Below are 12,930 nucleotides of genomic sequence, written 5' to 3' on the forward strand. Positions count from 1 at the left end.
GGGAATATATTCATTTATTGTCTTATTTTAAATCAGCCTCTATATTTCAAAATATTCCACTTCAGTCCTCAATATACTGTATTGTATCAGTCAGATCCTTCCTTCACCTTACATTTCAACTTACGCAAATATAAAATCGAGCATATTTAAAACACATAGATTAGATTGTAAATATGTGTATACCTTCTTCATTGACACTTTGGATATAATGTGTTAAACTAATGAATAGTGTCATCAGGATTTCTTTTTGTTTTTTTAAAACTCGTCATGTCTAAATTATTCATGTAGTAAATTTATATGTTTTAAATATGTTTCATGTTAGATTTGTACATATGTTTAATATCTAAACTAATGATTAGATCGATAGAAGGATTTAATAGATAGAATATTTTAAATTTTGAATAATAATTGGAGGAGTTTTAATAATTAACCATTATTTATTTATTCGTACTACAAGTACAAAGTCAAGTTGCTTTTTGGTTTAGGATGAGGGCCACATACCAAGGCCGTGGTGTACGCTTTCGGTCCTTGAAGAGTCGATAATTGCAATTTTATGGTCAATAACTTACTTGAATATGTAGTCTTGTACTCTAGTTAACCCCCCCCCCCTCCTTTTTTAAATTTTAATTTTACAACTACAATAATAATATAACTATAAATATATGTTTGAATAACTATTAAGTATATCAAATCAATACAAAACATAAAATTAAGAATTAAGAATAATTTGAATAAAATTTATTTACAGAATTAAACTCACTTACAGGCTTGTTTTCGACATTTTTGGACCCTAGGTGAAACAATAAATTGTATCCTTTTAAAAATATTATAAAATGTAATACAATAAAAGCTGAAAAAAAATTAATGCCCTAGGAGATAAGCATTTAAGGTGAAAGATTGAAAGCTGTAGGCATTTAATTAATTTATTTTAGTTTGAAAATTTTTTTTTCTCATGTTAAAAATTGAAAAAATATTTTTTTTTGAACCCCTTCCAACCCTAAGCCTTAGGTAGTTCCATCCTGAAACAACCCCCAAGGCTGGCTGCTCACTTAGGATAACTATACATGATGAGATCAAAAACTCACACCTAATAATTGCATTTGGTGAGATTCGAAGTTGGGTACTTAGGCTTAGTTTGGATGGGCGGTATGTTTAACTCCAGTGAGGTTAAAAACAGCGGTTGTGGTGAGATTAGTTAATGCAATGGTGAGATTAGATATTGTAGCTGTAGCGGTGAAATGAGAATAGAAAATGACTATTAAGAACATTAGATTAGAAATAATATATAATAGAAGTTTTTAAAATTATTTTACTTTTACGAAATTATTTAAAATATGTGAATTTATAAATTTATTTAATAAAATATTAAAATGTATCTTCGATATTTTATTATATAAAATAAAAAATTTAACATTTTTAAATCAAAATAATTAAATTTTAAAATTAAAATAAATAATCTAAAAGTAGTTAATTCAAGAAATGGTAAATTAAAATTTCTTTTGATAATAACGTATATTAGTTTGTTATAAAATAATGGGGAAATGTTTATTATTTTAAATTAATAAAATTATCTCACAAATGAAAATACAAAATTATTGAAGTAGAAGGTAAAATGAAGAAAGAAACAAACAAAAAAAAGTAAGATGGAGAAAAAATAAGAGTAAGGGCATAAAATGAAAAATGACCACCAATGGGATGTTGGAACATTTGACTGGAGCATAAAGCTCCAGTGGAGAAATTGGTGTCCAGTGTGTTGAGTGATGTTCCGATCGTTCTACTTTTTACAATCTAAACGGATTAATACAGTGCGATTCAGCCAAAAAGTACTCCAAACGCACTGAAATGATATCAAACGAGCATCAAAAGGAAGCCTTATAATTTTATAGAAAAATGAATATATATTATTATTTAAATTTCTGATTGAGTTGATATTATGAGTTAATCAAGCATTAATTTAGTTTAAAATAACTAAAAAATTATTATTTTCATAAATTTATATAATTATAAAAGTGTTTTTCTATCTTTTAAAAGTTTTTTTAATTATAAAATCTAACATACGATAAGATTTAAATCTAAGTAAGAGACCATGAATTTAACAATCTCTTTCTATTTATTTTTAAGTAAATTTTAATAAATATATTTTATATAAAATTTTCATTCATATAAAAGTAAAGAGGCACATGCATAAATACAAAATAAAAAGAATATTAATTTATTTTTAAATTTTATTTAAAAAGCAGTAGGGTAAAAATTTTATAAGATATTATAAAAAAAAATTAAAAAAAGTAAAAGCAGTATTAATGAAGGAGCAGGTATCTTTTTTTTGTTTGAACATTGAGTAGGTATCTTTCGAATGTGATATTTTTTATTTACTAGATTTTCGTTAGAGATAAATAAAAAGGAAATTAAGAAGGAAAAGAGTACAAGTCCATCCAACCAAACCAACCACTACTGGACTGGAGTCATTGAATGAGACAAGTCATTATCATAACATATAAAGACCAGATAAATGAACCATAAGCAGTTTTAGATTTATTTGGAAGGGACGCTCATTAGATAAGATGGAATAAAAATGGAGATGGAAATGTAAGATGAAATTAAAAATAGAGGGAGGTGAGATTCGGATTAGGATTAGGGAGCCGCATAATTGAAAGAACACACACACACACTCTCTCTCTGAGTCTGCCTTCAATGGGGCCGGAATTAGGAATTTCGATTCCTTCTCCTCCGCGAAATCCTTCCTCGGTTAGAGTTCATTTATTTATTTTAAGATTTTTGAATCTTGTTCTTGTGTGTTTGGTTTTCAATTTTCATTTCATTTCTTATCTGCGATCTGCTCGGTTTCCGATGCTTTACAATCTTGATGGCATCTCCCTTGTTTTTAACTTACCTCTTTCTCTCTGTCACAGCTCTACTTTCAAATTCAATTAAGCTGCTCTAGTAGCTTCGTCACTCTATTAGGCTTTTAGTTTTTTACTAACCCAACCTCTGCCTTTTTTTCAGCTTACTTTACTTTCCATGTCATCTTTTTTCTTTCTTTCTTTCAACCTTTTCTTCTGATATAATGTAGTTATAACATAAATTTCAAATATTTTTTATCCTCCTCATGGATCCGCACCCCTATTATCGGAAGGTTGAATAAACGTCACTTTTTTTTTTTGGCTAGAATGTTGTACTTATACGTAGTAAACCAATTTCTGGATTCCAGTTCAATCAGTGTCTTATATGTAAATCACTGCAGCAAAATCATTGATCTAATGGCCACTGTTATTAAAAAACGCATTTTGAAAACCAATATGACATGCATATGATCACTTTGGTGTTAATTCCTAGTAAAATCAAATGTTGCCCTGAATTTCTTTAATTCTTTTTTTTTCTTTTAATATAAAAAAAAAGGATATTTCCTTTTCTACTCAATATTTTCTATATTGACCACTGCTTTTGCTGGAGTTTTGGGTCTAGGTATGTTCCGGCATTAATCGTGGTATTATCATTTGTTTTTTATTTGAAACTCAAAATTGTTTTAAGTACCTGAATCACTTTTGCAGCTTTCATGGGTCAATCTCTCCAGGAACCTAATATTAGCATACCAGAGCCTCGGGGTGGTGTATGGAGACCTGAGCACTTCACCTCTTTATGTCTACTCAAGCACGTTCATAGGGAACTTGCAGGATCATCAGAATGAAGATGCAATATTTGGAGCATTTTCCTTGATTTTTTGGACCCTTACATTGATACCCCTTCTTAAATATGTGTTTATCATGCTGGGTGCAGATGATAGCGGTGAAGGTGTGGTGAATCATTAAGTTTCATAATGGATATTACTCTCCTATAAAACTTTGGCTAACCATTTAACATCATGTTTACATGATTTCTTATCAGGTGGCACTTTTGCTCTTTACTCGCTGCTTTGTAGGCATGCAAAATTTAGCTTGCTTCCCAATCAGCAAGCAGCTGATGAAGAACTCTCCGCCTACAAATATGGGCCCTCGATGCAGGTGGCCACTGGTTCTCCATTGAAGCGATTTTTGGAGAAGCATAAAACGTTAAGGACAGCCCTTCTTGTTGTGGTACTCTTTGGTGCTTCTATGGTCATAGGTGATGGTGTGCTCACTCCGGCAATATCAGGTAGATATTTATATGGCCAACTAAATTTTAATATTGCAAATTCTTAGGTTAACATCTTTGTGGCTGTGGATTATAAAGTTTTAATACTTTTTCTTTCTTGGAATTTCCTCTTTATCATATGTGGCATGTGGGACAATAAGCAAAGCTATTGATGCTAGCTTTTATTACATTACTTTAGTAAATGATTGTGGATTAAGGTTCTGAGCTTGAGAAGAAATTTTGATGACGAGCTCTGCTGGATTTTGCATATGAACAAAACAAAATCCAACAACTATATGACCCAAAACTAGAGGAGATGGTGAAGCCAATGCTTTTCCTCAATTTTCTTGTTTGAACCATTTGCCAGACCATGCAATCAGTGTGGCAACTTTGCATGTCGTGTTAGGATTTTCACAACTATGTTGATTCATTCAATCTGCCTATTTCTCAATGGGACATAGTTGATCTCCAATGATCTAATTATGGGGACCGATCATCACAAATACTTTCATGTGCATACCAGTGCAATCGTGGACTTCCATATTTGCTCTTTTTGTCAAGTGTTTGCACGAATCCTCCTGCCTATAGTATATGTTCGTGGTGGATCCTGTTTGTCAGATTCTGATATTTCATCATCTAAGTAAAATTTCCCTCTGTTTTGTTGCTGTACTTGTGCCCGTTTGTCTTCAACTCGCTGTGTTAATTGATTTCTCTCTTCCAATGGTTAAGGGGTTAAATGTTTCTATGTTTGCAGTTCTGTCATCAGTTTCTGGACTTCAAGTTACTGAAAAGAAATTAGCTAGTGGTAATTCAGTTCTCAATTTTGGTTTTCTTTTCCTTTATTAATTCTACTAAGTTTTGGGTTCACAAGTTCTCTTGATGTTTCGTTTTTCCTGTAGTGCTTAATGAATTGGCTTTATTTTTTAACCTAGGTGAAATTGTCGTGCTTGCTTGTGTCATATTGGTGGGCCTATTTGCCCTGCAGCATTTTGGAACACGCAGGGTAGCTTTTATGTTTGCACCAATTGTGATCATCTGGCTGGTATCAATTTTTTCCATTGGCTTGTACAACATAATATTTTGGAACCCAAAGATTGTTCGTGCAATTTCCCCATATTATATTATCAAGTTCTTTAGAGAGACAGGTAAAGATGGCTGGTTTTCGCTAGGAGGGATCCTTCTTTCAGTAACTGGTAGGTTGCATTTGAATATCAACAGATTACAGCATAACTTTTATTTTAATTGACTTAGATGGTTGTTGGTTTGAGTTAGTGATCATGTGCAATTTTTGGGTTTCATCAGGCACCGAAGCTATGTTTGCAGACCTTGGTCATTTCACTGCCTTATCAATTAGGGTGAGTGTAGTTCCTCCTTTGTTTGTATTCTCTCTTTTTTCCCACTCCTAGCATGTGATAGTAAATTTTGGATTGAAGGTGAAAGTGTTCTATTCTCTTGACATATATGTCTAATCCTCTTGCCATATTAAGCTACATCTGTAGAACTTGATAATGAACCTTTGTTTTGACTGATGTATGAGGAAGAAACCTGATAATTTTTCCTGATTCTGCAGCTTGCTTTTGCATTTGTAGTATACCCATGTCTGGTTGTCCAATACATGGGTCAGGCTGCGTTCTTGTCAAGAAACCCACAAAAAGTTCTTAACAGTTTTTATGACTCAATTCCTGGTTAGTGCAATCTGACAGCAACTGTATTGCTTCTAAACATTGTTACAACATTTAAGTTTGTGTAATTTTTCATTTTACCATTGCAGGTCCGGTTTTTTGGCCTATCTTTGTGATTGCCACCCTTGCAACTATTGTTGGGAGTCAGGCTATTATAACTGCCACTTTTTCTTTAATTAAACAATGCCATGCCCTTGGATGCTTCCCTCGAGTCAAAGTAGTTCACACCTCAAAACATATACGTGGCCAGATCTACATCCCAGAAATAAACTGGATACTCATGATACTTACTCTTGCAATAACTATTGGATTTCGAAGTACTACTTTAATTGGAAATGCTTATGGTAATTCGTTCTCTGATAACTGCTTCTTCTCTCCTCAAATATTCTTGACAAAAATATGATTAAATAATAATTAAATTCTGTGCCTATAACAAGTGTTAAGTGGGTATTTTCAATCATGGCCAAACTTTATTACTGCTTTTCCTTGCCTATAGCCTCACTCATGGAAATTGACTTTGTTACGTACACTTTAGAGTTTGGACTTTAAATGACTGACTAGTAAAGTTCTTGTATCGTTCCTCTCTTACACAGTAAACTTGATCAATTTTGTACTAACATTTTGGTGAATTTATTATGGTTATATAGTGTGAGTACTGTTGTCAATCACATAGTTCAGATTCTAGAGATGGTCACATAGTTCAGATTCTAGAGATGGTTACTAACTTGCATCAACTTGGCTGTGGTATTTGTCTTTGGTGATGATGTTTTCTTATTTGGTCTTTGCTTTCAGGACTTGCATGCATTACGGTGATGTTTATTACAACATTTCTCATGGCTCTTGTGGTAACCTTTGTTTGGCAGAAAAGTGTTTTACTTGCTGCTATGTTCCTTGTGTTCTTCTGGTTTAGTGAAGGGGTCTACTTATCATCAGCACTCATGAAAGTGCCTCAAGGAGGATGGGTGCCTCTTGTGCTGTCTGTCATCTTTATGTTGGTTATGTACATATGGCACTATGGGACTCGCAAGAAGTACAACTTTGACCTGCACAACAAAGTATCACTGAAATGGTTGCTTGGCTTGGGTCCTAGCCTCGGTATTGTGCGTGTGCCTGGGATAGGCCTCATTTACTCCGAACTGGCAACAGGAGTCCCTGCAATATTTTCCCACTTTGTCACAAACCTGCCAGCGTTCCATAAGGTGCTGGTTTTTGTTTGTGTGAAATCAGTTCCAGTCCCATATGTTTCACCAGAAGAACGCTTTCTTATTGGTCGGGTATGCCCCAGGCCATATCGTATGTATAGGTGCATTGTCAGGTATGGGTACAAAGATATCCAGCGAGATGATGGGGATTTTGAGGACCAGCTTATACAAAGCATAGCAGAGTTCATCCAGATGGAAGCTGGAGATGCACAATTTTGTAGTTCTGAGAGTTCATCATATGATGGGAGGCTAGCTGTTATAAGTAGCAGGACCATCCAATCAAGCTCGAGTTTAATAGTTACTGAGAGAGAGGACTGTGATGGTATCGAGTCCATACAGAGCAGCAAATCCCTAATGTTACAGAGCTTGCGAAGTGCTTATCCCGATGATGAGAATCCAGGAGTGAGGAGGAGGCATGTGAGGTTCGAAGTAGCAGCAAGTCCAGGTATGGATACAGGTGTTAGGGAAGAGCTGATGGATTTGATAGAGGCAAAGGAAGCAGGCGTTGCATATATAATGGGACATTCATATGTAAAGGCCAGGAGAAGTTCATCATATTTGAAAAAGCTAGTAATAGACATGGGGTATTCATTTCTTAGAAAGAACTGCAGGGGGCCTTCAGTTGCACTAAACATTCCTCACATCAATCTCATTGAAGTTGGAATGATATACTATGTCTAGTGTAGTGTGGATTATGCCAAGAACCTGAAACAGTTGGTTCACATTATTATTATTATTATTATTATTATTATTATTATTATTATTATAGTTAATGCACCTCATCATAGAGACCCAGACTTTGTAAGTATTTTACTGTTAGGCCTTTTTTTTTTTTTTGGTTAAGGAATAAATGATCAAAGAGGCAGGGGCGTAGCTTAGAAAATTTTCTAATCTAAGTTTTTAAAAATTTAAATTAGTAAAAGTAAAATTGTATTTTAGTCTTTTAAAAATGATAAAATTTATTTTAATATTTTAAAATTATAAAGATATAGGCTATTAAAATGGTGAAATTATATCTTTATTATTGTAAAACTACAATTTAATTTTAATTCCTAAAATTTTTTGACTTCAAAGAGGTTATTCTAGCCGGTAGTATTTTAGTCTTTTAATTAATTTCAAATTAAATGGGAAACTATTAAGGAGTTCTTAATTATAATTTTCATAAAAATTGTTATGAATACCAATGTTCAACGTGAAGTTGAACAACGTGTTTTGCATATAGAAATAGATTTATCTTACAAATTACCTTTTGTTTTATTATGTGAAATGGAAAATTCATGGAAACTACAATCCTCACCGCAAAATAATTCACCTATACATTATTATTATTATTATTATTATTATTATTATTATTATTATTATTATTATTTTTAGTGAAAAGAACAAGATACAAATTTAAAGAAAACTAGACCCTTAAAGGAGATTCTTCAAACAGTATTAAACATGGCTTTCTAACACAAATCATTTTGGCAAGACTATCTGCCATTGTGTTTTCTTCCTGGGAAATATGTTGAATCTTTCATTATTTTCCCGAGGAATATGTTGAATCTTCTATTGTTTTACCTTTTTCAGGATTTGATGAATTCTTTTGAGTAAAGTTGAGTTCGAGATTCTAAAGGCATCTTCTTGAATGGCATTAGCAGCCTCGAGGCTATCCGTTTGAATTAAGATCCTTTCAAATCTTCTATCTAATATAAACGTTAACCTATCCAAGATGTCCCAAAGTTCAACCTCCGTAACTGTACAATTCCCCAAGTATCTATTAAACCCCACGATCCATCTACCTTTTTGATCTCGTATTAAGCCTCCTACTGCAGCAAGTTCTTCATCCTGTCTCACTGAACCATCCGTATTTTAAGTACACCTAACTTTCTTCCCTAAGTGAACTATGACCTTTGGGATTTACTTGTCAATGTCTTAACTGTAGAGGTATATTGTCTTACCCAGCTAAGAGACACCTTGAATATATCATCTGTACTCCATGAAATACCTTGAAAGATAAACAGGTTACAATTTTTCTAAATACGCTAATAGATGATCCTGAAAAGGCACGGCCAATCAATCTCAACCAAAGAAACAGGCTGATGCATGTGAAAGTTACCCATGATCCATTCTTGGAGAGAACTGGTGTAGAATCTAGAGAGAGTTTCATCCAGAACGATTTTATCCCAAATGCTTCTGGAAACAAGGCAATCTTTAAGAACGTGAAGCACCTCTTCAGACTCATGACCACAAAAACCACATGCATTGTCACTCCCAATCCCTCGCCTAATCCTTTCAGCATTCGTAAGCAAATGCTGCTTAAGGGTAAACCAAATGAAAAAACAGATTCGATGTGGACCTTGGAACTTCCAAGGTAAATCCCAAATTGACTCATTTGGATTCAAGGAACCTTCGTGAATTTTAGCATAGGCATTCTTGAGGGAGAAATAACCAGTCGAAGAAGCCCCCCAAATGATTCTATCAAGGCCAAAAGCAATGTGTGGCGGTGGAACACTAATGGTCCTGTTAATGACCTCTTCAGAAACCCAAAGACGAAAAAAGTCTAAATTCCACGAGCCATCCACAGTAGTCATTTCTTTAAGTGACCAATCCATGCTATGATTAGAATTAGCAGGAATTTTTTTGATTGAAGGCCACAGTTTGGAATCCAAGGGTCTTGCCAGCAGTTAATAAATTTTTCATTTCCAACAGACCATAGTAAATTATCACAAATAAGAGGTCATACCTTGGATAAAGATCTTCATAAAAAAAGAGCACGTTCCCATTGAAAGATTTTCAGGTACACCGCTTGCAACCCCGTACTTCGACCGGAGAACCCAAACCCAAAGTATCGTTGAATTCAAAATGATGTTAAATCCGACCTTCATCATGAAAGACGTGTTATGATCCTTCAAATGCCTCAGACCAAGACCACCATGCGATTTGGGCTGACATATTGAATCCCAACTAACCAAAACTATCTTATTCGCACCATTGTGTGACCCCTAAACGAACTTTCTAACGATGCATTCGATCTCATCAAATAACCCTTTAGGAACCATCATAGTCTGTATAAAATAACTTGGGAGTGAATGTAAAACTAATTGAGCCAAAGTCACCCTCCCAGCTAAAGAGAGTTGTCTGGCATCCCAGCTAGCCAATTTGTTGCGCACCTTGTCGACCACAAAACGTAAAGTATTATTAGTAACCTTTTCATGGAAAAGTGGCACCCCCAGATAAAACTCCAAGTCACGCACTTCCTAAAAGCCAAGATACCTACCTATGCGCCTCCTTAAGCTCCCATAAACACATTTGGAAAAGAAAACTTTTGTTTTTTGCATATTGATCTGGTGCCCAGAAACTTTACAAAATCCCTCGAGGATACCTTTGATTACCTGGGCTTAGTCTTCATCAGCCTGACCGAATAAAATTAAATCATCTGCAAAAAAAAGATGCAATAACGGTGGACCAGTACAAGAGAGACGAATGGGGGCCCAATTTCTAGAGTCCATGGCAAAGCGAATATTATGGCCCAACCATTCTATGCAGAGAATAAACAAATAGGGAGATAGTGGGCACCCTTGTCGAACACCTCTTGTAGGTCGGAATTTCTAAGTTGGGACCCCATTCCATAAAACCGGCATAGTGGAATTGGAAATAGCATTCATAATAACATTACATAAGAAAACAGGAATACATGCGGCTTGAAGAGAGGCATCAATGAATTTTCACCGCACATGATCATAAGCCTTCTCAAGGTCAATTTTGATAGTCATCCACCTCCTATTCTTTTTATTTCCCCTCATAGAGTGAATAACCTCTTGTGCGATGACAATATTATCAGTAATATTCGGTCCTGCTACAAACCCAGTCTACTCGGGAGCTATTATTCTTGGAAAAACCACTTTGAATCGATTTGCAATGATCTTCATAACCAATTCATAAAGGACGAAACAGAGACTGATTGGTCGAAATTGAGAGAAATCTTCTCGATTCTGAACCTTAGGGATAAGCACTATAAGCGAATTATTCAAATCCTAGTTAATGTTTTTCCCGTAAAAAATACCTTTTACCCAACTACAAACTGAGGGCCCTAAGCATGATAACTGTCACTTCTTGGAGCTTTTAAGGGAGCTATATCAAAAAGGGTCTTTTTGATTTCCTCATAAGTGACTGGCTTATTCAGAAGAGCAATGTCAGCATCATTGAGACGTGGAAATGCATTAGGAGTTAGTCCTCTCATTGGGCCAGGAAGATTCAAGAAGAAACTGACCACATCTGCCTTCAATTGATCTTCATCCAATACCCACTCACTCAAAGCATTTTTCAAGACGGTTATTTTATTTTGCTTTTTTTTTTCTCAAGGTGCACGTATGGAAAAACTTAGTGTTTCGGTTCCCTAACACCAACCAGTCACACCGAGCCTTTTGACGCCAAAAGATTTTTTCATGATGTAACACGTTTTCTAATTCCTCACGCATATCCATCTCAACCTGATTAAGATAATCTAAGTTCATACTGTTAAGCACTATCTCAATATTATTAAGCTTTTGAGTCAAATGCTTCTTACGGGTATTTATGTACCATACACCTCTTTATTCCATTGTTTAACCTGATCAGTAAAATCAAAGTGGGTAATCAACAGATTATCAGAAACTCTCCATTTACTTTTGACAAAATTCGAGAAAGCTAGATGTTCAACCCAACCTACTGAGAACCTGAAAGGACGCCCTTTGGAAAAATTAGTCTCAGGCACCAAGGACAAGCATAAAGGTTTATGATCAGATTTAAGACGCGACAAATGAGTCGCCATAGAGTTTGGGAAAGTGAAATTCCATGCATTATTACAAATGGCCCTGTCCAAACATTCCACGATGCCCCCTCTCTCCAAGTGAACTTCGATCCTCTGAAACCCAAATCATGCAGCTAAGCCAACTCCATAAAACCTCCAAATAAAGAACACATTTTCCCTACAGTCCACCATCCTCTCTTCTCATTAGGGGAAAGAATAACGTTAAAGTCACCAATTGCTATCCATGGAGAATCGTCCATCGGGATCGTACTGTGCAATGTCCCCCAGATATGTATTCTTTTATGACTATTTGGGCTACCATAAACAAAGGCGTTGAGAAAAGACTGTCTGAAGTTACTCCCAGAAATTTTAAAATGATAAATTGGGGGTGACTTTTGATAATCTTAGCACAAAAGGAGTCTCTCCAAGCAATCCAAATACCACCCGAAAACCCTATTGCTTCCGAATGATGAGACTGTTGAAACCGAGCTTCAAGATAATTGAATTGGCTTTCTCACCACTAACCCTCGTCTCTAAAAGACCAATTAAATCTGACCTGTGCTTACAGTTGTATTCACGAAAAACACAGAGAAATTTCAAACTAGCACAACCTTGTCAATTCCAAGATAAAATAGTAAAATTCATAAATAAAATTAAAAAAGTGGAGAAGTAACGAACCTTTAAGGCGTATCAGATGTTCGATCACCACCATCTTGAGCGCCAGAATTATCTGTTGAGGAAACCGTTTGATCACTGAGGAGCTTAATCATAGAAGTCATGGCTTCTGGTAGTGAAACACGAGAATTGCTGTCGAGTTTAAAACGACCCTCGAGTCCACGAATAATTTTATTCAATGCCTTTCCCGGTCATCCATGTGTACTTTTAATCCTAAAACCTCGCCCTTTAGAGGAAGTAGGAGGGCTTTCACAGGCCACTGTTCCCTCCTTAGCGATTTTAGAAATTAATTGTGAAAGTTACTGCAGATTCCAAAGACCCTTCAAACGTTGGATTAAAATGCAAGGGAGGAGTCCTTTTGACCAAGCCTGCTCCAAACCCGCATCTACAAGTCCAGCAATTAAAGCCTGCCCCTGCTCCAATCCTGCAGCTCCAGGTCCAGCAGATAAAGCCCGCTCCTGCTCTAGGCCCGTAACTTTTGGTCCAAAAT

General features: G+C 35.3%; 1 protein-coding gene across 1 annotated transcript; it reads left to right on the forward strand.

Annotated features, from left to right (window-relative positions):
• The first annotated feature begins 2,522 nt into the window (after window positions 1-2,522).
• On the forward strand, window positions 2,523-7,799 carry LOC105779832 (potassium transporter 4). The gene is made up of 9 exons (XM_012603775.2): window positions 2,523-2,745; window positions 3,549-3,789; window positions 3,883-4,128; window positions 4,862-4,912; window positions 5,040-5,300; window positions 5,410-5,462; window positions 5,678-5,792; window positions 5,879-6,133; window positions 6,582-7,799. The coding sequence occupies exons 1-9, from the start codon at window positions 2,692-2,694 to the stop codon at window positions 7,670-7,672; spliced, it is 2,367 nt and encodes a 788-aa protein (XP_012459229.1). The 5' UTR covers window positions 2,523-2,691; the 3' UTR covers window positions 7,673-7,799.
• Window positions 7,800-12,930: the final 5,131 nt, after the last annotated feature.

The sequence above is a fragment of the Gossypium raimondii genome, chromosome 4 (genome assembly GCF_025698545.1).
Source record: "Gossypium raimondii isolate GPD5lz chromosome 4, ASM2569854v1, whole genome shotgun sequence".
NCBI classification, from domain to species: domain Eukaryota; kingdom Viridiplantae; phylum Streptophyta; class Magnoliopsida; order Malvales; family Malvaceae; genus Gossypium; species Gossypium raimondii.